The sequence below is a fragment of the Apis florea genome, unplaced genomic scaffold (genome assembly GCF_048593485.1).
Source record: "Apis florea isolate Af1SG1 unplaced genomic scaffold, ASM4859348v1 contig_3496_pilon, whole genome shotgun sequence".
NCBI classification, from domain to species: Eukaryota; Metazoa; Arthropoda; class Insecta; order Hymenoptera; family Apidae; genus Apis; species Apis florea.
Genome location: NW_028256773.1, coordinates 9,179,434 through 9,194,662, shown reverse-complemented (window position 1 = coordinate 9,194,662; position 15,229 = coordinate 9,179,434). Strand labels below are relative to the sequence as shown.

General features: G+C 36.0%; 1 protein-coding gene across 15 annotated transcripts in view; it reads right to left on the bottom strand.

Moving 5' to 3' along the window:
* Window positions 1-4,294: 4,294 nt before the first annotated feature.
* LOC100867392 (serine/threonine-protein phosphatase 4 regulatory subunit 1) overlaps window positions 4,295-15,229 on the bottom strand; it is a 110,610-nt gene continuing 99,675 nt past the window's right edge. For 10 of the 15 annotated variants that reach the window (XM_086913042.1, XM_086913041.1, XM_086913036.1 and 7 more), the window contains 8 exons: window positions 11,724-11,866; window positions 11,317-11,454; window positions 7,559-7,729; window positions 7,168-7,451; window positions 6,770-6,965; window positions 5,709-6,557; window positions 5,313-5,586; window positions 4,295-5,175 (listed from right to left, as the gene is read on the bottom strand). In XM_086913042.1, the coding sequence (XP_086769168.1) occupies window positions 5,006-5,175; window positions 5,313-5,586; window positions 5,709-6,557; window positions 6,770-6,965; window positions 7,168-7,451; window positions 7,559-7,729; window positions 11,317-11,454; window positions 11,724-11,866 (2,225 nt within the window). In that variant the 3' untranslated portion in view covers window positions 4,295-5,005. The remainder of the gene's footprint in view (window positions 5,176-5,312; window positions 5,587-5,708; window positions 6,558-6,769; window positions 6,966-7,167; window positions 7,452-7,558; window positions 7,730-11,316; window positions 11,455-11,723; window positions 11,867-15,229) is intronic. The other 5 variants (XM_086913040.1, XM_086913047.1, XM_086913046.1 and 2 more) reach the window with 3 other exon arrangements.

Genomic DNA, 15,229 nt, shown 5'->3' with positions numbered 1-15,229 from the left:
ATTTTGTTGCTTAACTAAAACTAGTTTTATCGTATAAATTGTACAAATGTGTGATCTTCTTTTCGTGCCATTTAATAATATACAAATCTTTGAAAAATTTCCAAACATATAAAGCTTTCGAAACGACCTCGTGTAAATTGTAATTGCTTGTAATTTAAAACGGAGAAGAAAGGGTCAAGATAAACCGTGCTTACATCGTATTAAAATTTATATATCTACGATGAAATAGTATAGAATCGTTCGCATAAAATCACGTGTAGACAAAGATCACAGTATAATTGTCACGTCCCAGCTGCATCGAATTATGAAGAGAGAAAACCAGAATTGATGGAATCGATGCAACAATACGAGACGATTAGTAAGCACAATTTCTCCTCACGTTTAATCTAGTGCCGTTAGAGCGTCAAAAGACGCTATTATATTATATTTTTGCATATTAAAACTCGTTTTAATTATTGTTCATAACAATCTCGTACAATCATATCTTTAAGCTATTCTTAATTGTAACCACGAACTTGTGAATATTCCGATCGGTGATCTTATCATAAATAATAATTTGTAAATGGTCTTAATCTTCGATTTCGCTTGAACATTGAGAAAATTCAAAGATCACCTTCCACGAGGCGAATAAAAATTTTAATTTTTTTGGGCAAATATCTCGAAAAATACGAGATATATGAAAAATATTTTAAAGGAAATCAAATTGTGCTGCCATTTATTTGATCTTTGAGCAAAAGATCGATTTTTGATTTTTAAATTAAAACTTATTACTTATTACTATATTATATTTTATTATTATTGCTAGTGTCAAAACGTTTTCGAAATATTATCCAAATCTAATTTTTTTAAATAAGCGATTCTCAAAATATAACGAGGCACATTAACATTAGCCGACGGATACAAAGACGAATTATTTATGATTTCTTCATTAGCATAACGCTTTGAGCGTTCATATATCGAAGGAATCAAATTATGTAAAAATTAAATAAATATATAGATAGCGCTTCGAAAACATTTTTTCATAGCAATATATAATAATAATAATAATAATAATATGCAATAAAAAATATAACTTTTTAACTTAAAAATTAAAACTTGTAAACTTCTAAAAGATCAGCGTAAAGTTAAACAAATGCAAAAGTAGAAAAAAAAAAATAAACGCTAAATCCATTCTTTTAATTTTTTATTTTAAGAAATTGCTATTGAAATTGCTCCTTTTTCTCAAGCGTGTAATTTGTATAATTTTTAATTAAAACGATCAAGTTCAGAAAAGGGAAAGGAGATAAAGAGTCAAATCAAAAAATTATTTTAACGGGAAGTAATATTCCTAATAAATATTCCCTATCCAAATTTCTAAAGAGAAATTTAATGATGATTAAAATTTCGAATCAATTAGAATTGAGATAATCAAAATAATTTTTTTGAGCGAAATTCTAAACTGTCGAAATTTACGAATTCTAAAGAAATTCACCGCCATTGATGAAATGAAAGTATATTTAATAGAACTGTGAATTAAAGGGAAATTAAATCAAGAAATAAATAAGATTTTTACAATTTATAATAATCACTTAGATTGTTTTGTAAATTTTTACATATCATTTACTAATGTGGGAAAATTTTTGAAACATTCCATTATTAGCATTATTCCATATTGCTTTCGCAATGAACGAGGAACTTAGATTGTAAAGTAATGATGTAAGATCTATTTTCATATATCGTATAATAAAATTTTGTAATTTTTAATATAATGGATAAAATACTTCATACTTCATATGCGATGAAAAATGATTAAAAAATTCGTCTGATTAAAAAAAAATATATACATCCGGGAACTATGATAAATTATTAATAATAATTGACGAATATTTCAACAAACAGATATCTAGGGATAAAGAACTAGGGGAAATTTAGAATTTTTTCCTCTAAGGAGGGAACGTAATGTTTGTTTTCAATGTTGTTGTCTCAGAAACATATGCGCCATCTAATGATTAAGGGATAATTCGATACGTTCGTTGCTGTAATTCTCCGATATTTCAATTCTTAAGGATTATATATTGATTTTTTATTACGAATCTAAATATTGAGGAATGATTAAAAAAAAAATGATAATATTTCTCTTTAGATCGTTGGATAGTTTATATACGTTTATATATTTCGATCTCGATACGAATCTCAAATCTTTATAATCTTCATATTATCCAACAACGATATTGACTATTACGATAATTGCACGTTGGTTCCCAAATCCAAATATCGATGTAATTTCGTCAACGATAAGATTCACGCGTTACCTTTCTTAAATATATCATCAATAACGTATTTATCAACAAAGTTTATAAATCATAGCACGAAAAAAAAAAGAAAAAAAAAAAAACGTGAGTCAATAAACACGCAGAACAAAATTAATAAGTAAAATGAATTCTTTTGATTACGCAAGTTTCGTTTTAAAATAATTTTAAATACGATAAGAAAGATTCAAATTAATGCGTTAAAGAGAAAAAAAGATAACATATTATGACACGTATAGAAAATATGTTATAATCACGTGATAAAGAACCCAAGATCTCGGTGATGTAATATCTCTAATTAGTAGTGAATATCCGACTTATCTATGGGACCATTTACAAATACAAATTGATCACAATAGTAAACAGCATACGTATTCGTGAATATTAAACAACCGATATATATTGCCGATCAAGAGTATTAGGACGTTTGCTATTTTTAAAATAAATTTAAAGTGAAATATGAAATGTACGCTTCAAAAAAAAAAAAAAAAAAGAGAGAGAGAGAGAGAGAAAAAATTGAATCAAATTGAATTGAATAATTTCAAATTTATAAGATATATTCTAATACGTTGAATTATGTTGCATACGAATAATTTTTGAATCTGTTTTCAATTTGTAATAATGAATGTGTTCAAAATTATACATAAATATAAATATTGAAAAAAAAAAAGAAAATTTCAGACAAAAGTTTCGAATCAATTTGTTCCCCTATCGTAATCAATTTTTTTTGAAGTATGATAGTTAGATAAGAAAAGAATCGAATATCAAAATATCATTTCCAATTAGTTAATATTATATTAATAAAGATATATTTTAATATAATATAAAGAAGAAATAATGTGATTAAAAAAAAAATGTGTTTGATAACTGCATAAAAAGATTCGGAATAATTTAAATTTTTTTTTTCATTTATAAAAATTAAAGATAAATTTGAATATCCCAGAAAGATAAGTTAGAAAATAAGCTAGAAAATGAGATTAGACGTTGGCTGGTTTTTTAACGCAAGAGATGATATATTGACAAGATATAAGGGAAATAAATGAGACGAATTACTCCTCCGATACAGAAATAAATGAAACCAAGTGAATGAAACAATTTCAATAATAAGAACAAGAGTATAATATGACTTCGGAATCGATCAATCGACATCGTTGACAGTTGAAAAATTATCATTGAAAAGATAAAATAAGAGAGTTAATAAAATCGAATCCGCTCTTTTCCGATTTTGATGATATTCTCTTTGAGGATATCGATCGGATTGATAAAATGGAACAAAATCGTCAGTTGCTTTGTGTATTACAATCAATGTCGAAATCGGATTATATATGTAATCTCGACAAGTATAAGTATTCAATTATGATACTTAAACATCTTGTGATCATTTCTAAATTTACGAGATCCTCGTTTTTTTTTTTTTTTCAAGATGATATCTTCAACGCTGTGACGAAGAACAAGCGTGTTACGTTACTCACACTGAATATTGACAAAACTGGAAAAAATATTATGTATCGATGAATCTAAGTTTAAAACGGAAAAGGATCGTTCGACAAATGGACTTGATCAAGGACAAAAATACCCGCTTACCGGGGATATTGTGATAAGAATAAAACGCAAACATATTAAGATATCGAAGGAAGGCAGGAAGCGAGAAAGGAAAGAAGAAAAAAAAAAAGGGAGAGAAAGATCCTGAATACGGTGACATTAGACATTATTTACACTTATTACAAAAAAGTTTCGATATTAAAAATATGAAGATCTTAGCAATCTTATTCGTTTTCTCTTAATTTGAAACAGTATAAAAAATTATGAGTCTATCGAGATGAACAAATTAAGTTAAAAAAAAAAAATATTCCAAATTGAAGAAAATTTCGTGAATTTCTAGAAATAAAATTAATCCCGAGAAGATTATGAGGGGGGGAGAGAGAGAAAAAAAAAAAAAATCCATATTACGATTATTACTAGATTTGTGGACGCAATTATAAGAATACGCAGTTGATATACCGATATATGAGACGATAATATAATTATTTATTATTATTGGCGAGAAATATTTAAGGAATTATCGGTAAAATATATTCTCTCTAATACGGTACAAAATAGAGTACATAAAATTTAGTGAAATTTCAGTATTCGATGATTTCATAACTTTTTACAAGTATTTATTACAATTGAATGTCCTAATACTTTTGAGTGGCAGTGTATGTTCACTTCTTTTTAAACACGCACACACACTCTTATATAACTGTGCAATGTCTTTTAACCATTGATATTTATAATCTGTCTTATAATCTAAAAGGGCATCGGTCCCTTGGTTGCAACAACAACGCTAAGTTGCACTTTTTCTATCTTAACTGCACTAAATTGGTATTACATTTTGTTTGTTCGCTTCTGTAAAACTTGAGCTCGTTTTTTTTCCTTTCTTTTCTTTTCTTTTTTTTTTTCCTTTTTTTTTCTTTTTTTTTTCTTTTCTCTCTTTACATCACAAATACACCAGCTTATTCCTCGAAGAAACTTTCTCATTCGTTTTCTCGATACAAAACAAAATTGTTATTTCTTCCATCCAATTAATTTTCCTCTTACATTTACAAAGAATAATTGACACGTGGAAGAACACTTTCATCCTTTCTTCTTCATCATTCTTTCACTTGGCAGAGTTCGATATAAAATTGTTTCACGTGGCAGGAAATAATTAGAACTTGATCCTCGTTCGAGTTCGTTTAAAACATTATGTTCTTGTTCGATTGTTCGGTTTTCGTTTGCGACAATATATCTAATACAGAATTCTCCTCGCCACCGGCTAGCATTCGAACGTCTCTATCCGGATCCGATCTCATCTCTCTGAGTCTTTTCTCTACTTCCTCCGCCTGTTCGACTCCCAACCATTCTGCTAAATGTCAAAGTACGTACAATTTTACGGTCAATTACCGTTTAAAAAAAGCGTGTGATTTATTATATTGCATCGTGATATATAATTATTATAAAAAAAAAAAAAGAAAAAAAAAAAATAAATAAATAAATACTTACATCCCATAGGAATAACGTTCTTCGATAAAGTTCTCGCTACAACTAATCTCACGTTTGGTACTTTGTCGGTGGATAATTTTAACAAATTAGGTAACATTTCCTGGGAAAATCTATCCCCACTGATAGCGTTGCTGGATATTAATTTGGCGCATACAAAAGCGAACGTTTGCCTTCTGATCCATTTTTTTGCATATACAAGGGAAAATCTAAGCTCTTGAAATAGGGCCGTTACGTGACGTTCGTTGTCAGACAGATGAGCTACTATTTGCGTAACCTGTACAAAAAAGTAAATACATCGGTATATCGCATAACGCGTTATTACACAACGAATCCAAAGTGTCAAGTTGTTTCGTGAGAGGAAAAATTTAAGAGAGGGAAAAAAATATGAAAGCGTACCAAAGAAAGCGCAACGTATCTCACAGCAGCAACTTTGTCGCGCAATAACTCGAGAGACAATGATACTATGTGCCGTTCTACGTCCGCGGGATTAAACAGATTCACAACTTCTAACAATTGAGTAGCCAACTCTTCTCGAAATCTCCAATTCCACTCGGTATCGGTGGAAAGGAATTCCTTCAGTCTTGGCAAATATTGGCGGCGATCGGTCGGTTTGAGTATTTTCAAAAATGTCGCTAGATGCTTGAGCACACCTATTCTCACCTCGTCTAGATCTTTGATAAATCCATCGTAGATCGGAACAAGATCAGTGACGGTAAGTTCCTCTCCAAGAATAATAGCGATTTCATGGATACTGGAGGCTAGCGTGCGTCTCACTTTCCATTGATTGGCACTTGCCAACGATTGGTAAGCTTGCTTCAAATATGGCCAATTTTCTTTCCCTAACGTGAGCACAACCGCGGGAAAGCTAAAAGCGCAATGATGAGGAATATCCGTGCCCATGTCCGAACATTGTTCTGGCTCAGCCATCGACAAGAACGAATCGATCAAATGCTGAGGAACGATCTCTTGATCGTTGAAATTGATAACATCGAATTTGTCCGTCGAATATTTGTCCTCTTTTAACATGTTATCTAACAACGATGCTTTGCTAGAGGCTGTAACACCGATCAACGGCTGTTTCCGATTTACATTATTTTGCGCCGCGGATTTTTTCGCAGCTTCGACAAGTTCGTCGTCCAATGGAAGATCCGGTGCTATGTAATAGTACAGGAATGGGTTGAAATTTTCCGTGTCGTCCAATGTATTTTGATCATCTTTGTCATTTTTTAGATGCTTTCTCTGTATCTGAAATAAATAAATTATTTACCAAATAATTGTCGAGTCTCGTCTGAAATAAATTTGATGAATTAAACGAGCAAACGAAAGAATCGATCTTTCGCTTCTTGATTCGCCATTGAGAGAAATGACTATTCTCGAGAGGGAAATGGGAAGGGGGAGGGGGACGAATTAAACTCGTGAACCATCGCGTCGGTTCGTTACTTACGGACACGTCGTACCTTCGATTTATAAGCTCTCATTCTTGAAATATGATCTTCCTGAGACTCGTCCTCGTCATCGTCTTCTTCGAAAATTGGTTTTTGTATTATCACAGATAAATTGAAGTTATCCTTAGAATTATGATCCTCCGCGTCGAGCGTATGACTCCGTATCGCGCATTTAGTGGGAAATATCCCTTCGTACAAATACCTTATACTGTAATAAAATCAGAATCGATATATTTTTTTCTTTTTTCAAAAAAAAAAAAAAAAGAAAGAAGAAGACAATCAGGGGATCATAAAATAAATAGATGGGATGAAAAATGAATCGGAGGATAAGATTGGAAAAAGAAATAAAGCGGAATAGAACGATAGAATAGATGAAATAATGGATAAAAAGAAGTTGCATCTTTTTATACCTGAAACGAGTATCTTGTTGACTGGTAAATACCAATTCACCGTGTTGATTATAAGTTACTTCGGTAAATTGTTTCGCGAACGTGGATATAAATGGTCCTAAAATTTGAAAGGCAGACATTCGCACCCATTTCGAATCGTCGTTAAGATGCGTGGCAAGAAGATCTGCCAATAATAATCGACGGTGTTGAAGAGTCATACAGCACGAAACTGGCATCATAACGTCCACGCACGCTTTTCGGACACCCCACACTGTATCGCAACACAGATCGACAAATACCGGGAACTGTGAGAGAGTAAAAAAAAAAAAAAAGTATTAAGAATCTGTTTGAAAAGAATATATCAATTTGAGATATCAATTTTGAAAAAAAAGAAAAAGGGAGAAGTACCTACCAATTTTCGGAAAAGGGTCTTCCTCCCGACAGCGGAGCAAAGTTTGCCAAAGTGCGACGCGCAGATTTTTCTCGTATAAAATTCTTTGTCTTTGCAGAGAGCGATATATCTATCCAGAAAAATCTTTTCCGTCATCTCTTTGCCAATGAGCGGCGCCATCTTGCACATGAGCTGTGAATCGACATAATCGTGTATCTTTTAGGAAATCGTGTAAACGGATGTTTTATATACGTACATATATAAGGAAACGTGATTTAACAAAGAAAAGAAAAATTGGTAAAATGGATAAAATTGAAAGGAGGGAAAAACACAAAGTGGAGATATTATACGATATGGATAAATTCATACACTCGCGCGACTTTTCTAATAAAGTCGTTTTTTCTCTCCATCCTTTGTAATTTTTAATTTCGAAGAGAGAAAACACGTCTACCGTTGCCGTTTCAATCTCTTGACGAAGATATAAATCGCACCGTTCCGCTCATCAAAGCTGGCTGTGATACGAGTCCAAGTTACCACATCACAACCACTCTGATGGGAGGAACAGTCGAATTTTCGGTGGATATAATAAAAAAAAAAAAAAAAAAAAAAGAAATAGAACCTGGAAAAGAAGAAACGGCTAATAACAGATAAAAGTTGGCTTGAATCGAACGAGTTCGGCACACAATTGCGAAAGATCGATCGTTTCGCGACGATTCTCGACGAATATTTCCTTCATATACCCGCATCCGTACGAATCAGAAGGTCATTGTTCGACGACCATACGAATTGGACTCAGAGGTGAATCATTCTATCGTTATTCGACAACATGCCGTTTCATCCCGTACTTTATTCTTCCCCGTGTCCGTCTACTATTCATAAATTGGAACGATCGAATAATATTAACTCCCGTTTAAAAATCTTTGGAACGAACGTTTTAAAATAATCGTCGCGATATCCTACATGTATCTCGAGCGCAAGTTATATCGTTTGACGAACGTTTGAAGAAACAGAAAAAAAAGAAAAAGAAAAAAAAATGAGATAAGATATAATCTTATAGGAACGAACGCGTAAGGAAGTGACGTTGAGATCGGTGTTCAATAAACGCGATCACGTCCTTCACGGATCCTGCGAATCCATGAGAGGAAGTCGACTATGAAAGAGTCTTTCCCGAAATTGGAAACTGTGCGCGAAGACTCGCTTCTCCCGTATCGGGACGGGACTCGATCGGAAATGTTTTTCTTTAAAATGACTCGCGATGGAACGATGTATTTCGCGGGAAAACGATCGCACGCCGCCTAGAATAGAAAAACGAGCGAAAAACGATCGAGAATGGATCTAGGAGCGTAAAGGAGGAAGGGAGGGGGGGTGGGAAGGGGGCAACGTTACAATCGGTTTTACAGAAAACCGAGCCTAACTTAACTTCACTTAACGGAACGAAAGGATGAGAATTCGATGAGAATCGATGATAATCGTTGATTCAACGCGACGCCACGCTCATCAAAGCTGGCTGTGATATGAACGCTTGTATCAGCATATCACAACCACTTTGTGAGCGGTGCACACGCGCCATCTTTCCATTTTTCGAACACAAGTTTCCTCGCAAAAATTGGGATTTCAGTCCCAATTTTCGATATCCCGATAACGGAATCGACGGATCGATTGGCGTCTCCATAGAGATAGAGGAGACACGGATTCGTTGCGAAAAAACGGCGATCCAAATCGTCAAAAATGGCTGTGATATGAAATCTAGAAAAGCAACACGCCACAACCAATTTGACGATTGGATCGCGTTGCGCTCTCGTTCTCCTCGATCGTGCCCTCCATCTTCCGCCTCCACCTCTACCACCACCACCACCTCTTCCGATGATCGTGCGAAAAGACGACACGCTTGAACGAAGAAAAATAAAAAAAAAGTAAGAAGCGGGCGATTAAGAACAGAAGCGAAGATTACGCGTTGTCCGGTGTTCATCGAGCGTCATACAACGGTTGATTATTAATCAAGCGGGCATTAAGCATATTCGAGCGAAGCGATACACCAACACACACGGTCCTTGACGATCGATTCTGCGGGCCAAGCTCATCAAAATGGCTGTGATATGACTCGAAACATTCCACAACCAATTTGATGTATCGGACCGCAAAAGGTATTTTCATTTCGGTGCTGTATATTCGATACAAGATACGTTCGTCTCTCTCTATCTCTCTCTCTCTTTCTCCCCAATCCGTCCAATCTCTCCCTTTTCGCTTGGTTCCTCCGTTGCGGATCGCACACATTTTCCATTCTTCCAAAGATACGTGTGCTCTCATCCTTCTCTCTGCTAATTATTATTATACGCGTCTCTCTTTTCGTTTTCTCTCGCGTGTGTCGTAGACGGACACAATTTTGCTCATCAAAGCTGGCTGTGATAGTCGATCTCTATGACAAACCAACTTTGATGGTAAAAGCATGTCCTTATCCGGGGATATTTTGCCCTCCCCGCCCCTCCCCCTTCCTTGTTCTTCGTCCTCTTCTCTCTCTCTCTCTCTCTTTTTTTCTATATATATGTATATATATATATATATATTTAAATATATATATATAAATATATATTTATTTATAAATTTTCCTTTTTTCCTCTTTTTCTTACGACGAAATTTTACTTCTACTTTTTCGATATTTTTTCGATTCAACAATAATAACAATAATAAATTCGATCGAACGAATTTAGCCAAGATTGCATCAAGATGCACGCTCCTCTCTCTCTAATGTCTCGTTCCCCGTGCGTACGTATATACGTGAAGTATTTTCTTCTGTTTCCATATCGATGAACGTTGCGGCAGAACGAACGCCGGATGAAAGACAAGATAGTGAGACGCGATAGCGTGAGAACATCTCACTACCCATGTCTTTCAGACGGAATCCGCCCGAAGGAGGACGCGTCCGAAGATTCAACCACCATAAACACCGAGCCACCTCTCGATCGGAGATGGAACACCTACTACTCCGCGATCGTTGCGTTACATTTCTTTGCAGTAGTAGTCCCAAGTGTCGAGTCCGAATGGATCGCGAGGGAATGCTAGGCGCGAGGGGGACGCGTCTCGCCTTGTTTTCTCCCCACGCTCCTCCTCCTCCTCCTCCTACTTTCAATACATACATATACACGTTTAAACGTGAGTAATTCTTTACATACGTATTCTTTGATTAAACAACGTCGACGATCGGGTTACGCTTCGTTTGAACGCGTTTAAAATGAGAAAACTCGTTAAACTACGCTGTCCCTAGGTGGAATTTTAAATAGTAGAAAAAGCGGAGAGGCGAGAAGAAAAGAGAAAAGGATCGATTCCGTAAAGTTAAGTTTCGTTCGACCAACGCATGCCTATTTTTCCTAAAAAAAAGAAAAGGAAAAAAAAAATATATATATATAACGATAAGCGACAAATCTCGCAAAAATCCGCGAACAAAACGGGAATAAAATTTGGACGATGATGAACGTTAGGAATTCGTTCGACGTCGCGATTCCTTCCTTTTTCTCTCTTTCTCTTCTTTCTCTTCTTCTTCTTCATCATCTTCTTCTTTTTTTCCTTCTTCTTCTTCTTCTTCTTTTTGTTTGATCCAGAAACGATGAATTAAACTCTATATAGCGGATTGTTATGGGCAAAGAACATAACGATAACGGGGATGGAGGAATAAGGTAAATTTATGGTATGGTAAAAAAAGAAAAAGTCGGAAAAATGAAAGAAAAAAGCAAAATGGAGAGAGAAAAAAAAAAAAAAAAAAAAAAAAAAATATGGAAACTTACGGAGATGCCAGAGCTAAGGAAATCGACGGACCTACAGAGGGTTTCTATTACGGGACACAGTTTGACCTCGATCGTGGTGTTGTCGAGAACTCCCTTCTTCGTTAACGTTAACACCGCTGTCTGGGCTGTCATTCGTACCTGGGCCAACAACCAGAAAGAGAAAAAAAAAAGGAATTCTTCAATGGATTTTATAACTCGTTGCCGCGTTCGTTTGGTACGGTAACTTGGTGGAAAAAGGAGCAGAAAAGGAGAGAGAAAAAAAAAAAACACGATTCTCGAAAGAGAGGGGGAATGAATATCCGGGCTGTCGAAGGAGATTTTAAGAGAGAAAAAATAGTTATCGATAAATGCAATGCGGTTCGATAATAAGCGGATACAACAGAGACATGGACCATGGAAATATTCACCTGGTTATCTTGATCCTGTAGATATTTGATAATGATACCGAGCAAATGATCGTGAACGACATTGTCGAATAGATGAGGAGATTCTTGGCAGATCGTCGCCACATGAGGAATATGCTCCACCAGGTCCAACCGAACTTGCGTGTCTGAAATTAAAAAGAATGGTTTTTTTTTGAATCGTTCGAATTCCTTTTAAAAAAAAAAAATTTCTCATCTTTTTTTCTTCTTCTTCTTCTTTCTTTCGTTTTTTTTTTTTTTTCGTTCACATCGTTCCGACAAAGATCCCTTCCTCCTTATTATCAAATAAACAGTTATAGATGATTAAAGATCGTTAATTTGCTCGCGAAACACCGAACTTTTTGATCCTTTTTCTTCTTTCATCATCCTAACGAGGAAAAAAAATTCAAGAATTCACGACTTACGGTACCCAAGCTACCGTGAATGTAAATTTATTTTAATCGGCACCGATACGATCGAATAGGCGAGATATCAGGCCAAAAATTTCCCTCGAATAAATTAATTAATCGTGGAATATTCACGGATCGAGAATTTCTTCCCGCGTCGATCTAACGTTTGATCCTAATTCCTAATTGATAAAAATTGCAAAAGACAAAAGAAAAGAAAAAACAAAAGAGAGAAAAAAAAAAGAGAAGAAAAAAAAGAAGAAGAAAAAGGAGGAGAAGAAATAAAAGAAGGGCCAGTTTGATCGATTGTTTCCGAGGCAAGAGAGGAAAGAGAAGTTGGGACATTTTAAGAAGGAATCCGATCGTTTCTTTGCGACTCACGATCGGCCGTTAACCGGCCATCATTCGTGCGTCGAAAGCGAAAAAAACAGTAGGGAAAGGCAAGGGACCATTGTTCGGAACCATTTTCTCGACCTTGGACATTTTTATTTCCCCGACCAAGCGTTTTCGTGGAAATATCTGAAGGAGGAAGAAAGGCGACGCCGCGAGAGGGCACCACACCCCCGTTGATCAGTTGCACCTTTGCAACCACGTAAAGAAAATCGAGAATCTCCGGGCTGGTCATTAGGGGAATGACCACGCGAGTTCTCCTTCCGCTTAGCACACTGGACAGGTGTAATAATGGTGGTGGGAATTATATCGCTCGTTAATTTACTAGAGAATTCTTGGAGATCGAGATCGCGTTTAATTACAATGGAATGGAATTTCGGGAGAAAAATTTATATGCATATATATTATAATATTTTAACACGTGAAAAAAAAAAAAAACGATCAACCGATAAGATTAAATTTAATATAACAAGATACGAGTATAAAAGAGAAAATTCACATACCATCGTACTTTTTTCCTAAATATCAATCTTCATCATCGAACATTTGGAAAAAAACTTTTAGGCATATTATTCGTATTCCAATACGAATAATAACGTTTCCTTCGATTTGATGGATAACGCGAACGGAACAATACTTGATAATCAAACAAAATTAAATTGACGAATTCTTGTAAAAAAAATTCTATAAACACCGCGAAAAAAAAGGAAACGGAAAATTAACAAATTCAACTTTCACTTTCTACTCTCAGTTATAGTAAAACTATATAGCACAACTTAATGGAGATACCCGAAAAACGCGGGAAAAATTGTTCCCCGATAAAATAAGAATACGAACGACTCGGAAGAAAGGACGTTACAAAGCGACGAGCGTGGGTGCAACTGAGGGTCGTTCGTCGCGGGAAACGCACCTTCCCGATTTGTCCAACTTTTCCACCTAGGAGTGGGGGGGGATGTGAAGGGTAGCTGTTGCCGCCCCACCAGTTGGCGGCAAGGCCCAACTAGGAAGCGAGAAAGAGGGAGGGTAGGGGGATTCGTTCGTTTTCGGTCGTTTTCGTGAGGCCCACGGCCCGAGCACGTGCTCGTTTTTTCCGCTCTCCCCTCTCCCCGTTTCCCACCGATTTCTACGATCGTTCATGTTGGCCGACGAAACGCGAACAACACCCTCCATTCCCCTCCCCTTTCCGCACGCTAAGCAACCAACCCTAGTCCATTAATCACGCGCTGGGTCTTATCTTCACCGTTCCCCGCCTACTCCATCCTTGCGCCTTCTGTCCGGGACACGAGATCCCGCCAAAAATATCCCGCCGCGTTCCTACAGGATTAGGCGTCCACCGATTATTTACCCTCCGCCATCTCGAACCGTCGTCGTCTTTTCCTTCGATCCTCCTCGCCCTCTCCTCTTTCGTCGTTCCTAATATACCTGTATATTTTTTTTTCTTTTTTTTTTTTCCCCCCCTCTCACCAAATCGAATAGGAATTCGGAAAGAAGGAGAAGAATTAATTCGAACGTGATTCGAACAATTATAAGGACGATGAAATGAAATTTACGATGCTCGACGAAAAAAGAAAATCGCACTCTATATACTTAGTCTTCTCTTCCGTGAAAATTAACGTAGTTATACGATGATTGCGATCGATCGATGATATATATCGGATTGATAAACACATCAATCGAATTCTTTTCATTTTTGAGGAAGAGAGAAAGAAAAGAGCTTTATCTAATTTGAAGGAAATGTCGTTGTTATCGAAGCGTTTTTTTTTTTTTAAATGACGAAACATATTATTCCTCGAAATATATAAATTATAAAATTTATCCTCGAATCATCGATGATTCGTGTTACAACAAAAGAGAGGAGGAGTAGGAGAGCGAATCGTAGGAAGAAAAATGAACAGAGAGAGAGAGAAAAGAAATATTCGTGAAGCTTCTCTACATATTTCCATTCTATATATGGCGAAGAATTGGGAGATGCATTCTGGCTCAGGATCTGATCGAAAGAAAAAAGGGACGCGTGTGTTCGCGATCCCCCTTCGATACTTCCGTGCCGCTCTAGGAAGCGACTCGTCCAAAAATACGTGAACGCGTGTGTCGCGTGCCCCTGAATCCCGAAATCTTGCTTCTTCCTCGAGCCAACCCAACCCTCGTCTACTTTTCCTCTTTTGCCGCGCGTCGTCGCCTCCCTCTTTCCACGCTTCGATCGGTTCACGGAAAAACACCGGCACGTGTTACGGCCAACATGTTCCTCCGCTCCCTAAAAATAGTCCGCTCGGTATGTAACACTCCACGGATCATGCGTCACAATGCATCTTTTTTTCCACGGTTGCATCTCTCTTCGGGAAACGTGTTCGATGGCACGTAAGACGAATGCCGCGCGGCACCATATTCGATCCAATCTTGGTAAAACGAACATTTCTTCTATCCATACTTTCGAATTACATCGATAATCGAGTAAGACGAATGTCACATGGAAAGAATGGATTCCGATATTTCCAAGTATCGGAAATCTTGGATTCGATGAGAAAATATAGATAAGTTAAATCGATCGACTCGACCATTCTTTCTCTGAAAAATTCTCCGTTCTTACAAAATTAGCATTCGACTTTTCCTAATTCGAATGATTAATCTTTAATGATTTTAAAAATAAATATGTGTTGAAAGGAACATTTTTGTTACTCTCTACCTATATATATATATATAGTAAATACGTACGATTTG